The 23345-nt window shown below is 41.5% G+C and overlaps 1 protein-coding gene across 1 annotated transcript in view; it reads left to right on the top strand.

The window, feature by feature from the left end:
* The window catches only part of LOC143928344 (tenascin-N-like), a 102511-nt gene that overhangs the window by 65160 nt on the left and 14006 nt on the right, over positions 1–23345 (top strand). The window contains exons 8-11 of the mRNA XM_077453205.1: positions 15054–15317; positions 16488–16618; positions 19908–20040; positions 22700–22851. Of these exons, the coding sequence (XP_077309331.1) occupies positions 15054–15317; positions 16488–16618; positions 19908–20040; positions 22700–22851 (680 nt within the window). The remainder of the gene's footprint in view (positions 1–15053; positions 15318–16487; positions 16619–19907; positions 20041–22699; positions 22852–23345) is intronic.

The following is a 23345-nucleotide window of genomic DNA, read 5'->3' as shown; positions in this document are numbered from 1 at the left end:
TACAGGTCCATATCACTGTTAAAGGCTGATATTAGGTATTAGCTAAGGTACTAGCCCTTAAGTTGAACAGTCTATTTACGTCCATCGTACACTCTGACCAGGCTGAGTTTATGCCTAATAAATCCACTGCGATCAATTTGAGGAGGCTTTTTCTGAATATGCACTCATTGGCAGACAAGGTTGATCACAAGGCATTGCTTTCTCTGGATGCTATGAAAGCCTTTGATAGCATTGAATGGAAATACCGCTGGGAGGTCTTTAGGAAATTTGGCTTCGGGGAGGTCTATATTTCATGGGTACGCTTACTGTATTGTCACCCTCAGGCTGCTATTAGGGAGTCAGGTAGATTGTCTCACACTTTTACTTTGAGGGAGGGGCACTCGGCAGGGGTGTCCTTTGTCGCCCCTGCTGTTTGCTCTGGCCATAGAACCATTGGCTATTCAAATCAGGGATAATCCTGGTATTAGTGGATTCTGCTATGCAGAAAAAAGTAATGCTATACACAGATGACACATTGATTTTGCTAGGGGATACAGACGCCTCACTGAAAGAAACTATGGTCACTATTACAAAATTCGGAAAGTATTCAGGGCTTAAGATAAATTGGTCCAAATCCGCACTAATGCTTATTGATGGCGGAGAAGTGAAGACTAGCGATATAATATATGATATACCACTTGCTACCTCTTTTAAATACCTAGGGATTTGGGTGACACCAAGTATCAGGAATTATAGCCGACTTAATATATCCCTGCTGCTACTAAGATTTCGAGAACGCATACAAATTTGGAACTCATTGTGCATGTCAGTCGCCGGTAAAGTGAATTTCATTAAAATGATCCTTATGCCCCAACTACTGTACTTTCTGCACAATACCCCAGTGGTATCCCTTTAAAGACCTTTAGGCTTGTGAATACCATATATCGGACGTTACTGTGGAAAAACCGCCCCCCTAGAATAAAACTAGAGCAGCTGCAACGGCCCAAGGATGACGGTGGTCTTACATTGCCCAATCTGTGGTTATATTGTTTGGCCTTGCAACTGCAACATCTGATAGGCACTATGTGTATAGATGCTGAGCGCAGCTGTTCTGGGAATGTTGTACTCCATATGGTGGGAGGGAGCTCTGTTCCGACAGCCCCTGAAGCACAGACTTTTGGGAAACCTCATAAAACTTTTACAATGTATAATTTAATGCAGAAAGTGTGGGATAAAGTCAAATACCTTCAGGGTATTACAGAATTTAGCTCCATTTGGTTGAATAATACCTTGAGTTAGCCAAATTACAGCATGGGGCCCTGTGGAAGAAGCACGGTATTGTATATTTGAGGCAAATCTTTCATAATGGCAAACTGCTCACTTTTGCCGCTTTATGAAAGGCATTTGATCTCCCACCCTCTATGCACTTCTATTACATGCAATTAAGGCATGCAATAGTGACCCAGTTTAGAACTTCTGATTGGTCCATATCTTCAGTACCCCTATTGACCCCAAATAAGGAAGCAGTAACCTCCTAGGGTTTTATATCCCGAAGTAATGCTATGTTGCTTCAGCTGTATCTACACAAACATCCTCTAAGAAGTAAAGGCTAAGTAGGAAGGGGGACGCTGGTCCATTAGATGGGGATCAGTGTTAGGATGCTCTGCAGGCTGTGACCACATACTCCTTGAATGTAACCCAGAAATTGACACAGCTGTATATTTTTTTGAGAGTGTAGTACAGCCCTCATAGATTGCACATTATGGGACTGCTGCCTGCACCAGGCGTGCACTAGGTGTAGGCGGGAACACAGCGATCTGATTAATCTATTGTGGGGTGCCCCAAACTGCACCTATATTGGAGGGGTGCGATGGACACCCTGAACAGTGTATTTAACCACTTACAGACCGGACAATTTTGCTGGTCAAAGACCAGATCACTTTTTGCGATTTGGCACTGCGTCGCTTTAACTGACAATTGCGCGGTCGTGTGACGTGGCTCCCAAACAAAATTTACGTTCTTTTTTTCCCACACATAGAGCTTTCTTTTGGTGGTATTTGATCACCCCTGCGGTTTTTATTTTTTGCCCTATAAACAAAAATAGAGCGACAATTTTGAAAAAAACGCATTCTTTTTTACTTTTTGTTATAATAAATATCCCCCAAAAATATATAAAAAAACATTTTTTTGCCTCAGTTTAGGCCGATACGTATTCTTCTACATATTTTTGGTAAAAAAAAATCGCAATAAGCGATTATTGATTGGTTTGCGCAAAAGTTATAGAGTTTACAAAATAGGGGATAGTTTTATGGCATTTTTATTAATAATTTTTTATTTTTTTACTAGTAATGGCAGTGATCAGCAATTTTTATTGTGACTGTGACATTATGGCGGACACATCGGACATTTTTGACACATTTTTGGGACCATTGTCAGTTATACAGCAATCACTGCTATATAAACGCAGTGATTCATTCCTGTGTAAATGACACTGGCATTGAAGGTGTTAACCAGTGGGTGGCAGTGTAGTGGTTAAGTGTTCCTAGGGGTGTGCTACTAACTGTGGGGGGTTGGGCTTTCATTTGGTGAACACTGATCTCTGCTCCAATCACATGGAGCAGAGATCAGCGTCACTAGTTGCTATTCAGAATGGAGAAATGCTGTTTACAACGACATTTCTCCATTCAGCTGTCCCGTGAGACAATTGCGGGTATGTCCGCGGCGATCGATCCGCGGGACCCGTGACCGGACTCACGGGGGTCCCGACCGGCGCGCTTGCAATGGTAGGGCGGCGATGGCAGGGCGGCATTGAAGATTGGACGTACCTGTATGCCAATATGCCTGCCCGTGCCATTCTGCTGACGTACATCGGCGTGCACTGGTTGGGAACCGGTTAAGATGTCACTTCCTCTGGACCATAAATCTTGTTTGCTTAATATATTAGATGAGTTTGAATGGGAAAATCATACTAGAGAGGCTCTTACTAGGACCTTATTTTTAGCTCGCAAAATAATAATGCTGCACTGGAAATCGGAGAATCCATCTATGGTCCAAGAGTGGGTGGTTGCGGTGGGAAACACTATGCGCATGGAGAAACTTGTCTACCAGCATAGGGGGTGCTCACAAAAATATGAGGAACTTTGGGACCCGTGGTTAGATGTCCCTGGTCTTGCCGGCGGATCTAACCATGGATAGGCTACTGGGCCTTAATATGGGGTAAACGTAAAGTTGGAACGGTTATTTCTGCTGTCCTATATAATTGTGTTGACTGATTTTTAATGTTAAAAATTGGTAGGCACTGTTGATGCAATTCTGCTTTGTTTTTGTATAATGTACAGTATATGTGGTTGGATATGTTCATCTGGGCTGGATGTAACCAATAAAAGTTTTTTCTTGGATAAAAAAAATGCATTTTTGAAAGAATATATATTTGTATTACCTGTTTTATTATTTTTTGTTCAGCTTTCAAGACCAATGCCACTTTTTTTTTTCCAAATTTGAATAGATTCTGACCTCTGTCAGGCTTTCACTGCTGTCAAGTAACTCCTGGGGGCAATTTTCCTTTTCTGTTTGACATCCATCAACTGAATAGGAAATAGAAAGTAATCTTCCGAGTGGGTAAAAAAGACAGCAGTAAACACAAAACTCTGACAAACGTACTAACTCTTCCCCATCCTACTAAAATTGTAATTGCTTGTCTGTGAGAGCACCATCACTTTCTCTTCTACCACTTATCAAATAGACAGTTTGGGGAATCTCTCCATTGAGAAAACAGATGGCAATCAAAATTTCACAATGGTTTTAACCCATTCAACTCCAGACAAAAAAAAGGCTGATGTTAAGCTTTACATGGCCTTTAAATAGCTTAGGATTTCTAGGGTGCATATCCATCAACATGGCTATGGAAGGGTCTTTTGTTGTAATGTACAAAGAATGCAACATGCAATCACAGGGATCAGAAAAATGCTCAGCACCCTCTTATGTTGCAAACCGTCCATTAGGGGTGCCCAAGCGCCGCCCCCTCTATTCATGACCTCCACCCCTCCACCCTCTAGAGATGCAGCTATGCGATACTTTATCCCGCCGCCACCCCCCCCATTCATGCCTCTGGTCCCTTTCAGGGCGCCGGGCGCGGTCGGGGTGTTTCCTTTTCACCTGATTAGAGCCAGAGTCATTGCATTATGCAACACTGGTCCTCCTCCCAGCAAATTGAGAAGCAGGCCTGCTACTCGTCACCCGATTGGCTGAGAGGACAGGTGATTCTATTGGACGCCTAGGAGGAGGGGACGCACGGCAGAAGCCAGGAGGAGGGGAGAGGAGAAGACACAGGAGCTGCTCCCTGATGCCTGCCACAGCCTGATATCCCCGCCACTCCCTGATGTTTACTGCTGCCCGATCCCCACCGCTGCCTGCCGCCTAGATGTTGTTTGTCGCCCCCCCCCCCAAAAAAAAACACAAGCCTCCACTGGCTGTGGATCAAGTCATACTATGCCGAGTGCCATTGTCTACATGGAGGAGTGGCCTAAGAGCGCAATGCCTCTATTTCAATTTCTTCTCCTGTCTCCTACAATTTGTTTACTACAAGAAGACAGGAACACTTTCCAAGGAGAAGTAGACTCCTAAGGGTTGATTTACTAAAGGCACATAGACAGTGCTCTTTGCAAAGTGCAGTTGCACTCTGCAAGAGCATTTGCTCCAGAGCTTAGTAAATGAGGTAAAGCTTCACTTTACAAAGAATACCCAATCTCGTGCAAGGCAAAAAAAATGCATTTTGGTTTGAACATGATTGGATAATGCTGTTACAGGTATCACATTTCCCAGCTCTTTCCCAGCCTGTCTGTAGGGAAACATAAGCAGGAAGAGCTTCTAGTCCTCTGATACTGGTCACATGTTAAAAAAAAAACAGCCTTTGAAATAATGAGTAAATATAAATAATATCAATTTTAAGTTTTAAATGAGTATATATTTGAAATGAAATAGAAATGAAATAGGTAGACTTCTGCCAGTCACAGTCTCTTCCAGCCTGTGTCTTAGAATAAGAGGGAGGCGAAGCCTCCATCAATCAAGATACAATGTTTATTTCAAGAAATTCAATTCAAGAAAAATGTTCATTTGGTTAGTGGACATGCAGGAGGATGGAGGGAGTGGGCTGTCATCTACCACTGTGTATGCACCCACATGTTTCACATGGGCTTCTCAGATGTGATAGAGAGGAAATGCTCAGGGTAGAAAATACACTGAAAACTGAGCATGTGCAACACTGCTTTACAAAATCCCCAACTGCATTGAGGACATGGACAGGAAGGGGAGATTGAGAGCAGCAGGATCAACCACGTTTTTTTCCAGAATACAGAAAATGAATCTCATAGTGACTTAATAATTATAAACAGCATGTAATACAGCATTTATTCATAGTTTTTTTTAATAAAGTGGGTTTAATAACACTTTAATTCCTTAATACGGGAGTTTTGATATTTTATATTTTCATTTTGCTTTCATAAAAACAGAATCAAATCTACAGCTGTAGGATAGATTTAAAGTGGAATTCCAGCCAGTACCTATTTTGATTGAACATTGCTGTCGTAAAAAGTTGAACCTGAATGGCGCCTTCCACCTTCCCAATCAGGCGCACCGACTCACCCGCTCAGTGGATACACTGGATGGATATTTATTTTATGACCTATCGTATACTCTGAGCAAATTTCATCAATGAATATTACATGAGGATGTCACACAATGTTAATAAAGCTCTTATATCCCGTCATGTACAGATTACAGCACAGCTGTTCCACTGACATGCACTTCTCTATCTCCTTGCCTGTATATTTAGATTGAAGTTGTTGAGAGCGATGGTTTTCAGCTTGTATGTGATTCTTCATTAAACAATACTATTTACTCAGCGAGCGCCTTATGAAAATGCCATATTTACAATATCTCTCCCCGAGCACACAAGAACTCATGGGCACCGTAGCGTATATATCAGGAGCAACCTCTGCCTTGTATATCAGTCAGATAAGCATCACCAATGCTGCAGTCTTGTACAATTTCATTATTTGTGTTTTCCCATCTCAGGCTTTGGCTCCTCTCCATAAATCTTTGAATTATGCATCTTTTAACTCCCTAGGTGAAGAAATTGTGTCGGCTTCCAGTAAAGGCTGACTTTGCCCAAGCCACTAAATAATCCTAATAAGTTTTTTTATATACTGTAGTCAGCCATGTAAATATACTTGCGCTAATTAAATTAATTAAGAAAACTGGTTCATAATAAAACAAGTGATTTAATGCGGGAAGAAAGATGCAAAAGGGTGCTTGCAATCATTACATGCTGGTTTATGATAAAGGATGTAAACTGTGCATAATATAACGAGCATATATTCAATTGTGAATTGTGAAAAAAAAAAAACAAGCTGTCATCTGGCAAATCTGGCATTTGCTACTGTATAAGGCTTAATGTGCTTGAAATTAGAGGGCTTGGTCATTTAAGCTAGGGGTCGCCAAACAACAGACCATAACCAAATCTGGCCTGCTTCTAGATTTTATCGGGCCTTCTGATGTAAGAGGGGACCGTGATGTAAGGGGGATCAGATGGAGACACTGATGTAAGGAGAGACTTCCCATGATGCTACACTACACTGCAGAATGCCAGAGCATCATGGAAAATGTAGTTTCAAAACATCTGGGGTGCCAAGGTTCGCATCACTGGCATATGCACTTATCTGCACTTGACACAGAAGTACTCAAAATATTGAGGTTAATGTTCAATTAAAAAAAAGGTTTATACTAGGGGTTTCCAAACTTTTCCATATGAGGGCCACATTGTATATTTTACAACTATCCATGGGCCGAGTAAAATCAGTTTTATAAATAAGAGAAACAAATTTAAATTAATAAATAAGTTTTACTTTGAGTTTTTTGTAATAAGCATGATATAATGGAAGAACAGAAAAAACAAAGCAAAGAAAATCCAAATAAACATGGGTTTCCGACAGTGTCCCCCTTTACATGAGAGTTCCCGATAAGTCTCTCCTTACATCAGTGTCTCCATCTGATCCCCCTTACATCAGGGTCCCCTCTTATATCAGAAGGCCCGATAAAATCTAGAAGCAGTCCAGATTTGGTTCGTGGTCTGTTGTTTGGAGACCCCTAGCTTAAATGACCAAGCCCTCTAATTTCAAGCAAACTAAACCTTATACAGTAGCAAATGCCAGATTTTCCAGATGACAGCTTGGGTTTTTTCACAATTTTTATTTAAATTTGTTTCTCTCATTTATAAAACAGATTTTATTCAGCCCATGGATAGTTGTAAAATATACAATGTGGCCCTCATATGGAAAAGTTTGAAAACCCCTAGTCTAAACCCTTTTTAATTGAACATTAACCTCAATATTTTGAGTAGTTCTGTGTCAAGTGCAGATGAGTGCATATGCCAGTGATGGTGAACCTTGGCACCCCAGATGTTTTGAAACTACATTTCCCATGATGCTCTGGCATTCTGCAGTGTAGTGGAGCATCATGGGAAATGGAATTCCAAAACATCTGGGGTGCCAAGGTTCGCCATCACTGGCATATGCTATCGACAATTGAATGTGATCACACTGTAACATACAGGACCTGCATCAGCCTTGTATATATCCTTTTTCATTAATCTAGTCAACGCCCTACTACATGACATTATACCCAAATAATGGACTAGGTCACACCACCAACCTATTATCCCAATTCAGAATGATTTAAGCAGAACTCCAGCCAAAAATAAGACAAAAACTAACAGCCCATTCAAAAATCAAATAACTATAGCAGCTATATATAAAGTATTTTTAAAGCTTTGTTTAAAAAAAATAAAAATAAATTCCCAAGCCGCTTCTATATATGCGTCCGTGAGACACATAGAGTCGCGGCTCAGCCCCACTGCAATCTCTCCTCATTGGCTCACTGGCTGTGATTGACAGCAGTGGGAGCTAATGGGCTCCTGCTGCTGTCTTAGCCAATGACGAGGGAGAGTCCCCATACAAGCGGTTCTACCGTGAATATCGCTGGCGTGGAGGGGGCTCAGGTAAGGATTGGGAGGCGGCGGAAGGGGGGGTAGGGTTCTGTACACAGATGTTTTTCATATTCATATGCATGAAGGTAAAAAAAAAACTTCTGCCTTTAGAACCACTTTAACTTCGATTTAAAGATTTCCCCTTTTTTTTGCCACTAGATGCCTCAGTCTGATGTCCAAGTTACCCTGGACCCGCCCCTGACCGATACTAGGTTAAATTCAGATACTTATACTGCTCACATTAGAAAAAGCATTTAATGATGAATTAATGATTACAGCACTGAACTAATTTATGCATTTTATATCATAAGAAAGAAAGCTGTAGAAAGGAGTTAAAGGGACTAAAAGGAGAATGAATGGAATACTGAAGTAGCATATCATTTCAATCACTTTCATAAAAGAAACAGGCAAAGGCCTTTTATAGTAACTTTATGAATTTTAATTGGGATTTTATAGCCTTCACAGTCCTGAATCCTCTGACTAATATATACAGTGCCTATTTTGTCTATATTTAGTTATTTCATTTATTGCATACTAAATAATTTTTGCAACCCTATCACAAAAATGAAACTTTACATTAAAGATCAACCTATAAAGAAGAGGGTCAATAGTTATCTTTCCCAGTGCCTGCACCCATAAACAGATTTGATGAAGAGGAATTGTACATCATGTCCCCTGATGCACTGTTACTGTGGTTCTACTGTAGTTCCTCCCATTGACCTCTAGGTCACTACACAATACAATAATGAGTAAGACAAGAGGCACCACCGAGTACAGTTTGTGAATTTGGAAGGTGATTATATCCACTTTGTGGAGAAAAAACACTCTCCTGTGGGTGACAAATGCATGTTTCAGGGATTTTTACAAACTTTGTTGCAGATTCCTGCCTGTTTTTGCTCTGAGAAAAGCAGTTTGCCCCACTAGGGGAGATTTACTAAAACTAGAAAAGTTCAAAATCTGGCGCATAGATCTCTGCATAGAGACCAACCAGCAATCCAAGTTTTATTGTCAAAGCCTAAAAGGGGTGGAAAGTCAGAAGGTTTTTTTATCTTAATGCATTCTATGCATTGAGATAAAAAGCCTTCTGTGTGCAGCAGCCACCCTAACACTTACCTGAGCGCCCTCTCTGTCCAGTCTGAGATCCTCCTTGTTGATTGGCTGAGACACAGCAGTACCATTGGCTCCCACTGCTGTCAATCAAAGTCAGCTATCCAATCGGGGAGAGGTGGCAGGGCCTGGTCGGGGGCCATGTCCGAATGCTGTGGGGGCACTGAACAGGAGGGAGGGGCCAGGATCACAGAAGAGGGACCCGAGAAGAGAAGGATCCGGGCTGCTCTGTGCAAATCCACTGCAACAGAGCAGGTATAACATGTTTATTATTTTTATAGGAAAAAAGCGAAACTTTACAATCACTTTCATTGAACAAGCTGAAGTTAAAAGCTGGTTGGCTACCATGCACAGCTGATCCAGATTCTGACTCATCCAGTTTTAGTTAGGCCCCTTTCACACATGCGGATGGTATGTCCGTATTTCATCCATCCGTTTGCGGATGAAATACGGGCCATACATTCATCCCTATGGGATAGCGGGTGTCTGCGGATGAGCATCCGCAGAACCCGCTATTGTCCGCCTCCGCAACTGTCCGATTCTGCAGACGGAGGAAAATCCTATTTTTCTGTCCGTCTGCAGAGCGGATCGGATGAACACGGACACACGGTCCGTGCTCGTCCGATCCCCATAGAGGAGAGCAGAGAGCTGACAGGGCGGTCCCCGCACAGTGTGCGGAGACCGCCCTGTCCGCAGCCGGCTCAGCGGGGACAACGGAGCGATCCCCGCTGAGCGAGCGGATCATCACGGGGCGGATCTTTACTGATCCGCCCCGTGTGAAAGAGGCCAAAATCTCCCCCATTGTGTCTTTTGGATACTGTCTCCATGTGGGAATGACTAATTCATTTTAATCAGCTGGTGCACTTTTTATGTTCTGATGAGTAAAGTTGCAGTGTCTTCAAGTAGAAGTGGTTAACCATAGTATCTCACCAAAAAAGACATTTCTGTTGTAGAAGATGCCTAAAACTTTACATTAGACTATCTTTGTGCAGAGATCTTCACCCAAGCAGGAAATTTCTTTTTCTGGGGGCGTTCTGTACACAAGTGTGTACAGAACACCTCCAGGTTGACATATTGCATTGAATTTTACTGAAAATTGCAGCTCTGCTTGAAAAGGAAAGGGAATTTCAACATTCAATTACAACATTGCTTGCATACCCAATGTTTATTAAAAAAAAATGTATTTGCTATTTTTTCCCATGAAAATGCATTTACCCTTTTTAATATGCAAACTAACAAAAGATCATCTATCCAGACACCCAGCTTTGTTTGTGAAAGATTTTAATTTTTACAAAATTATATTATGTGACCCCCTTTAGATGTAAATATCGTATTTGTAGACAATTTACAAAAACTGGAAGTCAGGGACAGTTGATGCAGTTTTATAATATTGGGGCTATTTATTTTATGTCTTTCATAATTTTTCATAAGTAGTATTAAGTGAAAAATATCATGTAAACTGTGTCAAGCATCACGATACAAAATAATGTAGTCTTACAAAATTTTCATCAAAGTCCTCATGTAACAGAGAAAATAGTGCCATCTGTCCATTCATAATAATCTTTTCAAGGGGTCTCAACAGGATATTTAAGTGAACCAGCACGTTATAATAAATGTAATGGGGTCATGTACTCATACGGTATTTCTGAGGCTCTGTAATGTTCCTGGACAGTGATAAAAAATTTATTGAGTGGAATAAAAATATGCACTTGGTCAAAAGTAATAAATGCTCTAAAATTGAAATGGGTGATATGGTTACATAAAAAAATTGTAATGGTTTGTATTATTAACGTGTCTTTAAAACGCCATTTTTCTTTAAACTTTTGAATAGAAAAGGTGAGGAGTTAGATTGTCTATATTTTTACTAGATTTTTTTTTTGTTTGCTGTCTATGTCCCCACTGGGAGGATTCACCCTTTATTGGTCCTTGTGATCTTCAGCCTTTCTATTGGTCCTGGTGACCTTCACCTTCTCTGGTGGTCCTCATGACTATTGTCTCTGGTACAGTTAGTGATGGAAAATCCAAAACCTTTGAGTTGCCACAGGAACAGGAGGTGAGGGGTAATCTTCTATTGGGTAAATGTGCTTTTGCTTAAAACTGTCTAAGGGAGGATAAACCGTTGCTCTCCTCTGACTTCCTGTTGTGTCTCTGGGACAGCAAGTGAAAGGAAATCTCTCCAAGGGGATACAAAAAGGAAAACAATTGACAGAGGTCCTAATGATAACCAATTGTATCTAAAACTAAAGAAAAGATTAATATGCTTTACCAATTTTTAAACTGCTGGATAGTACTCTTGAATATATATATGCATAATGAGTGTTTAACCACAGTGCATGAGATCCCAGGATTTTCATGTGAGCGATTGTAGGCAGGTACATTCTGTACTCCCCACTGCAGGTGTTGCTTGACTGAAGCAGCAGTGCAGAAGGGGAAGGAATTTGATGGGAACTTGGTTCCCCTATGACTTCCTTTCAGTCACAGGGCGATAGCTGTCTGATTGGAAGCTGTTGCCCCACGTAGCTCCAGCGGCCATCTTGGGTTAGGCAGAGTCTAATTAGAACTCAGGCTGCCGGGTTTGGCATGCTTTAGGTGAGTGGGTACCAGAAAGACAGGATCCCTGTATGGCGGAGACAGTGCTTGGAGGTGGAAAAAGGTTTCAGAGGAGTGGGGATAGTGCAGGGACTGTGTCTTCTTCTCTTCGGAAGGCGTCCCCTTTTGGTGTGGACCCCCGAGGCACATTCCTCTCCTCATTGCAGATGGTGTCAGAGTCTTCGAACTGCTGTCACAGTTTGTAGGTGGCTCTAGAAGGGGTGGTTATCCAGCAGGCCTGAATGGGTTGTGTCAAGCTTTTCTACAATATGTGTGTTTATTGCCTGCCACGCCACACTGCACCTTGGTCACACTTGGTGGCAAATGGCACCATTAGGAGCGGTCTTGGCCTTAGTGCCAAAGTTTAATGGGTCAAACATCCCTCTAGATAAGTGGGAGGAGAGACTGGAGCCTGGAGAATGCTGCATGCCTGTACCAGGTTCCCACCCAGCTGATCGCGGAGCTGGCCATTAACTCCTTACTGAATGACCCTCAACGAGCGGTAATGGTGCTGCCGAAAGATGACCGGGCCAGCCTGGAACAAATTTTAGCGTGCCTGGAAGGCTTGTTTGGAGAAAATTGCACAGTTCAGATGCTAAGGCTGAGGTTTTTCATTTGTAGGCAACAAGAGGATGAAAGCCTCATCAACTTTGTGGTAGCCCTGCAGAATCTGTGAAAACACCTAGAAAAAAAAGCATTTACTGTATATAGCTGTGCCACCACAACCACCTCAGACAAACTGCTGGGGCATCAGTTTGTGGTGGGAATGAAAGCCAGGCCAGTCAGGAAAGCCTTACAGGAGCGAATAAAGATGCAACCCACCCTTTTGTTCAACAATACTGTAGAGGACACAATGGTACAGGAACAGGAAGATGTAGAAGCAACTGTTGCGGTGACAAAGAGGCATGAATGGCTACACTTGAAGGAGGAGGCCTTGGCTACATCTCCGTTGTCAGTCACACAGACGGCCATAAGGGAGTTTGCCCAGGAATTGTCTTCCTTGATGCAATGTCCACATTCAAACAAGTGTTGGAAAACCCCTCTAAGGGCAAGAATCCATTGTGGAGGGACACGCGAGATCTGGCATGGGCTACTGGAGAGTCCCATTAAAGGAACAAGACTGAGAAAAGACTGCCTTTATCATGACCCTAGGACTATTCAAACTTTATCAATTGGCTTCTGTCCAAAAATTTGGCCCTAGTATATGAATGGGGACCTTGGATTGTGGGCTCCTTGAGGATAGGGATGTGGGTGTAGCAATGTACAGGGAAAGGGACAATTGTAGACACTCACTCAGGTTGAACTGGATGGACTGGTGTCTTTATTCAACCTAACTAACTATGAAACTATGAAACATGTCCTTCCGATTGAGTAATGCTCCCAATACTTTTTAGTGCTTGATGGAAGGGTGTTTGGGAGATTTCAATTTTGAAACTGTGTTAGTATACTTTGATGATATCATACTTTTCTCATTCGAAAACATTCGAGGACCATATCCAACATCTGGAGTGGGTGTTGGTAAGGAACACTGAATGCAAAAAAGGCAGCAAACTGGATCCCAAGTGGGAGCGCACACCCTATCAGGTAGAGAAGTACCCGTTTTCTCAAACCCCAGTGTATTATGTGGTTTTAGGGGATCCTAACCCTAGTAAGAGGCAACTCCACCAAAACCTGCTGCAACCCATGCTGAGTGGTGATTACTTTGTCAAGTCTGCTGGAGAGAGAACAAGACTCCATAAATGTTCCACCAGTACAAGAAGTCCCCACAGAAGAGTTCAAGCTTTCTCTCATACTTGAGCCTCTGGCCCTTGCAGATCTTGAAGAAGAAAGCCCCATTACAGTGCCTGTGGACAATCTAGAAGTCCCTGCAGGCCCTGCTAACTGGACTCTCCTGAGGATTCGGCACCTAGCTCGGGCAAGGGGTGTAGTGCTGACACTATTGTCCCCCAACAGCTTGAAGCTGTTTTGCCATGCGGAAAACAAAGACTCTGATGGTGACCCTCCAAGGAGAAGGTGGGGCTCACCATCCATTACGGGCTAACTGTAGACAACTTCCTGCAAAGTATTCTGGTTACGTTGTTTGAAGTTTCTCTGTTATGACCATATTTTATTTTTGCTGCATGGTTCTTTGTTCTGTGCACAAAAAATATTGAAAATTACTTTTTTTAAATAGCATTAACAGGTTAAAGCTGTTATGAGATTTTAATAATTGGATTTACATCCACTTTATGCAAACAGCGAATCCTGTCCTGGAAGCATTGCCATTGTTCTAAAATCAGAATGTCCGCTCAATGTACCATAATTAGAGCTTTATAACATTTTCCCATGATCCTGAACAGCCAGATCATTCAACTGTGAGGAAGCACAGAAAATATTCCCCACGGCCATTGCCCGCGGCTGCTTTTTCATTTGTGATTTGTGAATATTACAATAACTTTTTTTTTATCATAGCAAATTTCATTTTATCTTTAGTTATGTATTAAAGAAATGACTACTATCTCAGACAAACCTTTTCAGGCAAAATTCCTAACAGGTCTGTGCAAATCATGTACAAGTGACAGCTCGGGGTATTGTACAGCTATTGATGAGTTGCAGAATACGACGCACCATTTTTATAGCACTTTGGGTAATTTGTTTGAAAATAAAGTGGCAGCTTGCAGTAAGTGATACAAGACAGAAGGCATAAAAGCTAACTTATCTAAAATGGGGAGAGATGTGGAAGTGATTGACTTGATCTATGGTCATGGATATGTATGGATGATAACATTAACTGCTGTTGTAATGTGCTGGAAGTGCTAAAACACTGCAATAACAATTACTGCCAATCACAACCCAACTCTTGTTTCTCAAGCTTATTGCACAGGGGTTAGAATTTGATTTGGTGCTTTTATTTAGACCTCACATTTACGGAATAGCTACTGGTCTGGTGAGGGAAAATTGTCATCTTAAGGTGACCATACACATATTCTCTGTAATTTGGTGAGATGCTCACCAAGGGTTAATCATTTATAAAAGGATGCAGACACTGCAACATTTCTCATCAGAACACAAAAGTACACCAGCTGATTAAAATGAATTAGTCACCCCCATTCAGAATCAATATCCAAGGACACGAAGTGGAGCAAACAGCTTTTTCTTCAGAGCAGAAACAGGTAAGAATTGGCAACAATGTTTGTTAAAATCCTTGCAATGTAGAGAGGAGAATGTTTTTTTTTTCTCAACAAAAGTGGAATTACTCCTTAAAGATATATAGATACATAATAAGAAAATGTTATATTAAGGTTATTCTTTTTGTGTTCTATTTGATTGTCTAACTAATATATACAATGTTTTTCAGGAATTGATGGTCCCAAAAACTTGAAGGCAACAGATGTGGGAGAGGACACAGCTACCCTATCCTGGGAGGCAGCACGCGCACAGATAGACAAATATATATTGACATATTCTGGACTTGATGGGCACAGCGAGGAGGTGACCGTGGGCAAGGATAAGACCACCACTTCACTGACCGGCCTTACTCCAGGCATGGAATACATCTTCCATGTATGGGCGGAGAAGGGCAGCAAGAGGAGTAGGAGGGCATCTGTAACAGCTGTGACAGGTGGGTTTTATTACAAATCCAAGTGCAACATGCTCATTGAACTCTATGCTTCATCTCATGTGTCAGCCAATGTTGTATCACCCAATATAAAAAAAGGTCATCTGCTGATATATAGTCAGAGAGTTGCAATTGGCAGGGGGTATTTCATAAATTATCTAGCATTTATCTCTTCATCCATGTGGTACTTATGTTAGTTAACTGAGACACTAATTAAAGGGAAGTTAACTCCAGAATCTTTGACTACAAAAAAGGCAGGCAAAAGGCAAAAGACGTAGGCATTGCCTGTGATCTCCCTGCAGCTGATCTTTCCCCCAGTACTGAATTAAAAGGCCTTGTTCTGGACTGTATCTTTGTGTGGAGGTGACTATCTTGATAGAGGCAAGTCTTTGTTTCTTCGTATTAGAGCCTTCAACCAAGAAGGACAGTGAACAGCACAAAAGTGAAATTACCAAATCTTACTTCAAATCTCCTAGCAGTGCCTTAGGCTAGGTTCACACCATCAGTCCTTTTTCATTCAACCTATCGGGCTGAATGAAGGAAACTGAGGATCTCAGGAGGAGCTCGCTGTACCAACTATTGGATTCTCAGCATGCTTGTTCGACAGAACTCTGCCATTTGGTCGATTTCTGAAGGAAAGGCTGGTGTACACATAGCTGAATGTCGACCGTTTGCTGTTGAAATGAGTGATACTCGGCCGTGTGTACCAGGCTTAAATCTCAAACTGCAGGCATACAGTTATGAAGCTGTAGACATGAGTACCTAGTCACACTTACACACCAAGTGGTTTTCTATGTTTCAGGAGGAATTCCGAACAAAATGTGGATATTTCGAGGTTTTGCTTAGGCACAATTAACATGATATACCCCATAACTTAGCAAGTCCTAACTTTTGAGTTTAGTTCCACTTTAAGAAAATATTACTTAATATCTAAAATAAGGTACAAAGAACAAAAGAATAAAAGAAATGTGGACAAGGAATGTGTCTTCAAGTGTTTCAGTTGACTGATCCTTTTTTTAGATGATGCCTGAAATATACCTCCGTAATTATCTGACGCATGGGTCTTTCTTTGTGTTTTTACAACTGTCCAAAACTCCCATGTCAGAGTTTCTGTAAACAGAAAACGGTTGTTGAGTATTTTATTATTGTATATATTTAAAAATTATTTTCTAGATATTGATGCACCTACGAACCTGCAAGCCTCTGAAATTACACAGACAGAAGCCACCTTGACGTGGACTCCCCCTGTTGCTCAAATTGATGGTTACATACTAGTCTACGTGGATGAGGGTGGCAAACGTCAGGTAATCAGAAAACAAAGTTAAGGGTTTCATGAAAGAAAAAAAAAAAAGTCAAGCAGCAAACAGGACCCAATTGCAGCAGCATTGTTGCACCTCTGATTCACATCACCTAATCCCATACAGTAGTGACGTCATAATATTCATAGCTCTATAAGTGTTGTCGGCCAGGATACTCACACCCACCAGTCATAGAGAAGGGGTATTGAGTAGGAGGGTTTTGCAATCACATGAATGAATAGAAACACTGAAAAAAGGAATTATATGGCATCTTCATACAAGAAGCCTTTCCTTCTTTAATACAATAAATAAAATATGGAAAGGCAACATTATAAAAAAAACTGTAAAGGTCTTACGAAAATTGCATTACAGTAAACTATAGTAGCTGAAAATATGCACCTGCTGAATATATACTGTTGTTCTTCACCTAATCATCTTGCGTCTAGAATAAAGAGTGAAAATGCAAGATGTACCAAGCAAGTAAAACATTTCCTGTTTTTTTTCCAGAGCTCCCGTATACTATATTGTATCTATTCACTTTTAGCATTATAATGGCGCTCATTTTCTGATAAAATTGCATATTCTGCCTTTCAAACCCTCTTAAAATGTCAGTAACTGCAGCCCTTTTTTCGGCTTCTAGGGAAAAACAAAACCAACCCATAGATGTAAACAAATATTACTGTTCTCTACTTAACCCCCAGTGGTTTTATTTCCTGTTATGAGGCCTGCTTTATGTACAGACACATAAAAATATGATTGAGAGAAACAAGCTACAGAACATCTAAAACTCTGTGTGGTAAAGGTAATCACAGCAATGCCAGATGGGGACATAGAAGCTTGCTTTGTTTAAAACTGCTTTAATATTTGCGTAATGATCTCAGAAGTTACATTTGGTACAACATCTGAGATACATCACTGAGATTTGTTAGCGGTTTATTATATTTTAACATCTAGTACATAGGTACCTACCTGCTCTAGTTCATTTAAAAAAAAATAAACAACCCAGCACCTGCGACCATTAAACACCTGCCAACAATCCTTATTTTTTAGAAAAAAAACGTATGGTCTGAGATAATAGGTTGGGAGGTGTTGGAAGCATGATCTGTCATGTCCTTAAAGTGTGTCGTAAATCTTAACATAACTTCTCTTTTGTGCACCATTTTGGTGTGTTAAACCTACCATTGGAAGCATTTTGTTATACACTATATTACCAACAGTATTGGGATGCCTGCCTTTACACGCACATGAACTTTATTGCCACCCCAGTCTTAGTCCGTTGGGTTCAATATTGATTTGGGTCACCCTTTGCACAAGGTTTAGGAGTGTGTCTATGGGAATGTTTGACCATTCTTCGAGAAGCGCATTTTTGAGGTCAGGCACTGATGTGGACAAGAAGGCCTGGCTTGCAGTCTCCGTTCTAATTCACCCCAAAGGTGTTCTATCGGGTTGAGGTCAGGACTCTGTGCTAGCCAGTCAAGTTCATCCATCCCAAACTCACTCATCCATGTCTTTATGGACCTTGCTGTGTGCACTGGTTTAAATCATTTAGTGGAGGGGGGATTATGGTGTGGGTTTGTTTTTCAGGGGTTGGGCTTGGCTCCTTAGTTCCAGTGAAGGGAACTCTTAAGGTGTCAGCATACCAAGACATTTTGGACAATTTCATGCTCCCAACTTTGTGGGGACAGTTTGGGGATGGCCCCTTCCTGTTCCAACATAACTGCACACCAGTGCACAAAGCAAGGTCCATAAAGACGTGGATGAGTGAGTTTGGGGTGGAGGAACTGTGACAGAACCGTCCCACATTCAGCATGAATGCTTCCATCAGTATACAGCTTCCTCCATTCTGAACGTAGATATTAGATATTATAGCCACGTAGTATACAAGAGTAGCTGACAGGTTGTATGAAGCTGGAATGTTTATTTGACAAAATCACACAGAATATATTCCCCACAGGAGGACATTCCCCTCCTGGTCATATTATCCTAACAATACAAACAGCACACAGGAATCTAATTACCATAGCTAAACAACAGCCAACATATGCTAGAAACATAAAGTTGGTTAAAAGACTAGCCCCCTGGACACTGAGGTGTCTCATTCCAGGTCAGACGTGCCAGCATTGAGCTCACAAAGTACAATACACATTATTAAAACTATAAACACATACCCACAGTAGTTTGCTAGCAGACAATAGGTGTGTTAATTAGCTCAATTAACAATGGATGAAAGACCATTAGGAGGCACACTAGACATACTTACAATAAATACATTATAGCAGGAAGCCCCAGACAGATGGCTTTAGTTGATGACATCCCCATCTGCTTTGAGTCTCACAGTGTGAAGCAGTTATTATTGGTAATGAGGCAGATCGGCACTATACAGGGACCCGTGCTTGGAGTCCCAGAGTCTGTATGTCTTGGAGAGACATGGACTTGAATTCAAAGTAACATTACTCCAAGGGTCCCCCAGGCATACATCCCACAAAGGGCCACTTTTAAGTAGGCAATAGGATAACCTGCTGTCCCCTCCAAAAGTCTCTGTCCCGGGTGAGTCTATCACAGGAACTTGACTGGCCTGCACAACCCGATAGAACACCTTTGTGATGAATTAGAGCAGAGACTGCAGAGACAGCGAGCCAAGCCTTCTCATCCAACATCAGCTTCTGACCTCCCAAATGCACTTTTGGAAGAATGGTCAAACATTCCCATATACAGACTCCTAAACCTTGTGGACAGCTTTCTCAGAAGAGTTTATGCTGTTATAGCTGCAAAGGGTGGGCCAACTCAATATTGAACCCTACGGACTAAGACTGGGATGCCATTAAAGTTCATGTGCGTATCAAGGCAGGCGTCCCAATACTTTTGGTAAAATAGTGTATCTGTTTGATAGCACAAAAAACTGTTAAGTTAGAAATTCAGAGCTGTCCTGTATCCTCTGTACCTTTCCTGTGTTGCTCCCTTCACTGATGGTAGGCAAGGAAAATAACCAGCTTTGGGCGTAGAGGACCACGTGACAGCACTGGGACAATCAGCACTGTCACACAAGGAGTCTATAAGCCCTGTGTAAGCCAACATTCAGAAACAGGTGCTGCTGGGGAGGATGATTTGAAGTGAACCTGATGCTTTGCTCTGCATGGTTCGCTTTAATTCCTAGTTAGGACTATCAACATAGATAGTAGTAACGTGTTGGGCAGAAGGTTTTTTCTGAGGAATTGAAACAAAATTCAGTAGTCAATTCTTAGTTGAGCTGTAGGATGCTGTTACCTACTGTTGAAACTTAATTTGTCTATGGCAGGAGGTTGAACTGGATGCCGCAGCTAAGAGTTATGAACTGAAGGGCCTGCAGACAGGAGGTGACTACAAGGTCTACCTGGAGGCCTACAAAGGAGACAGAAGAAGCAGACAGGCCATCACGTCATTCTTTACTGGTAACATCAGTTTTTTTTACATAAATATGTGTATGTAATACATGGGAAAGGATTCCCAGAGCAAGATGGTTTATCTAAAGCATGTGTCTCCAAACTTTCTAAACAAAGGGCCAGTTTATTGTCCTTCAGACTTTAGGGGGGCCAGACTGTGGCCGTTGGGAGTAAAAGTTGTCCTGGTGTCACTGGGAGTAAACAGTGCATGTTTGGCATTAGGAGGAAGAATAGTGCCCAATCATTGGTGTCAATGGGAGGAATAGTGTAAGCCCAGTGTAAGCCCTTGTACACATGGTCGGAGAATCCGTCGGAATGTTTCCTATCGGACCGTGTCGTTGGATAATCCGACTGTGTGTGGTATGCATCGGACTGATTCCGTCGGAATATCCGTCGGACCCAATTTTCCAACATGTTGGAAATATTTCCCGACCAACTGGGCCGATCGGACATACTCCGATCATGTGTAGAGAATTTTGATCGGACCAAGAGCCATGCATGCTCAGATCAAATTCCTACATCAAAGCTATTGGCTACTAGCCTGAATGTAGTCCCATCGTAACAAAATTACATCATCACGTTCTGAAAGATCGGATTTTTCAACAACTTTGTCCGACCGTGTGCATGCAACAGTTTCGGACAAGATCCGACGGACAAAATCCGACGGGCAAAATCCGACGGATTTGGTTGTGGAAATCTCCGACCGTGTGTACAGGGGCTAAGTGTAGGTACCCCATTGTTGATGTCCCTAACATGAATTATGCCCCATTGGGAGGAAAAGTGCCCCAAGGGCCAGATAAAAAGCCAAACTAAGGGCTACACCTGGCACCCGGGCCACAGTTTAGAGACCACTGATCTAAAGAGACATCACTGCAGTAGCCACCTATCTGGAGTCCCTCCCCATCTGATTGAAACCTGGGACCAGCCTTCATAGGGAGCTTAGCCACTGCTATGAATAATTCACTTATGGGTGTAAATTACAAAAGCTACAGGGCTTGGCGAATAGCAGCTTTTCACATCAAAGGGGGTAGGACAGCCTTTAAGCATGTGAATACAAACTCTGAGCTGTTAGCTAAATAAAAGAATACAAAATATGAATATGCAATAGTACATATTTTAAACAATTCAATTTTTGTACTCGTCACAATTAAAAAATAAAATAAAATACGGATGCAAGGCTGCTCATTAGCAACATAAGACAAAGAAAATCGTTTTAATTTCACTAAAATAGACTAAGTGCTTGTACTATTTGTAAGAACAACAGACATTTAAATGAAAAACTGTTTATAAGAACACTTTGTAAGAACCCCTGCAAATAGGTCTGAATTATTGTGCAGATGTGCTGTAAACGAAACATTAGTTGCACAGTGAAGTATAAAATAATATTCGATTACTTGAAGAAGCTTTGACAAGAAAAAGAATGGTTACAACTCCCACCAAATTTCTTTTGTTGGCCACCTGTGTTTCATTGGGGAGAATTGCCCTAATTTCCCTTCATAGAGTCACAACATGAAGTAAAGGGAGATGGGAGAAATTCCCTCTTGTACAGTGCCCCTATGGGAAGATTCTCCCTTTTGTTCTCCCTTTTGTTCCTGTGACAACTCCAAGTTTTGGATTATCCCATCACTTTCAGTCCAATGGGAAACGGTAACAAAAGTTGTCAGAGGCTCTAGCCCTTCTTTACCATAGCCATAACTTTAAAAACAAATTTTTGGTTTTTGATACACTTTAACATTTAAAGTTACAGATGTCAAAATGCTGGGTTCACATATGTGCAGCCGCGGTTTGCAGCCTCGGGTCCAATGCATTTCTATTCACCGGTTCAGGTGCAATTCAGGTGTAAACTTTTGCCTGAGTTCGCACCATGAACCAGACCCAAAAACGTACAGCACCCTTTTGAAAGTTGCTCCCTGGCTGCCCCAGGCATATGTGAACTGGCTCCATTGAGAGCCCGTCACATTTACATGTCCTGCGATTTGAATACTGTGAAAACCGCCTCAGGTATATGTAAACCCATACCTTGTAAAACAACCCATTCAGTGACAATTAGAAGAGAAAGGCAAAACGTTTGTGTATATATGTAATGAAACATTATAAATACCTTTTTTTTTCCCCTTTTTTATAAGTGATCACCCTCCCTCTGTTCTCAGCTGCAAAGGGGCTCAGAGAGCTGGGGGAGGAGAAACAGCAGGACACTGGTTATACCAGTGAATGTAAAGTGCAGGGGGGCAGGACAAGTTTGATCATTGGAGGAGGGCAGGCTGAGTTCTCTACATTACAAAAGAAGTGATCATGCTGTGCTCCCATGCTTACTGTGGTCAGTTTTAAATAGGAAAGCAGAGGGATTGGCAGGAACACCAGGGATTTCACACAAAGGAAGAAATACAAAGAGAACAGGAGACTTTTTCATAAAGGTACATGGTGCAACAGGCACATATCAGGAATGTGAAATGTTGGGTTTACATATTCTTTAATCTTAGCATTTATAGGAAAATACAGGCAAAGAGTTATTCTTCTGTCACTTTTTGAACTCTAATGTTATTAATAGGCCACATTAATTAACCTGACTTATTAATGAGAAGGGGTATGCCAATGCATAAAAAAAGTATTTCTAGAGACAGTGATGATTTCAGGCATCTTTATGTATGGTTTCTCTTCTCAATACCAGTGTCTATCGTCATTACCTTCCCCGTGGACTGTGTCCAAATTCGATTGGTGGGCAACAGAAAGAGCGGAGTGTACACCATCTACCCTGGAGGAGAGAACACACCGGGCATTAGAGTGTACTGCGATCAGGATACAGATGGTGGTGGATGGACTGTAAGTGCTCCTAAATTCAGCATGATTCAGAAATCAAGCTGCCCTAGCAAACTGTCCAAAGGACATTTTTGCCAATTTGTTCTCCTCTTTTTTTATCATCTGGAAATTTAAACGAAAAATCATCATTAGAGCATGCTACTACAATATGTAGCTTTGCATGCAAAAATTTACTGCATTATATGCAGAGTCATCATTGGGTAATACAATTGACCTATCAGTAGCATGTAGTGAAGCAGGTAACTTTTATTTATAGCATTAATAATCTTCCACTCTTTAGTTTTGCTCCTGAATTGATCCAGAATTAAAAGTGGACAAATATCTTCCCTTATTAAAATGTATCCTTTCCTATTGGCTTTTACCCCTCTATACTTTTATTTCTCCTCTTCCCCCTTAGGGCTACCAGGCTATCCTTAACTGTGATCCTTGCTACCCTTAAAGTGATACTAAAGTCTTGTTTTTTTTTCTTTCAAAATAACAAACATGTCATACTTGGC

This window comes from Lithobates pipiens, unplaced genomic scaffold, assembly GCF_037356315.1.
Source record: "Lithobates pipiens isolate NorthernLeopardFrog02 unplaced genomic scaffold, aLitPip1_a1.2 Scaffold_23, whole genome shotgun sequence".
Taxonomy (NCBI): Eukaryota; Metazoa; Chordata; class Amphibia; order Anura; family Ranidae; genus Lithobates; species Lithobates pipiens.
Note: the sequence above shows the minus strand (reverse complement) of the source record. Positions and strands in the feature narration are given on the sequence as shown.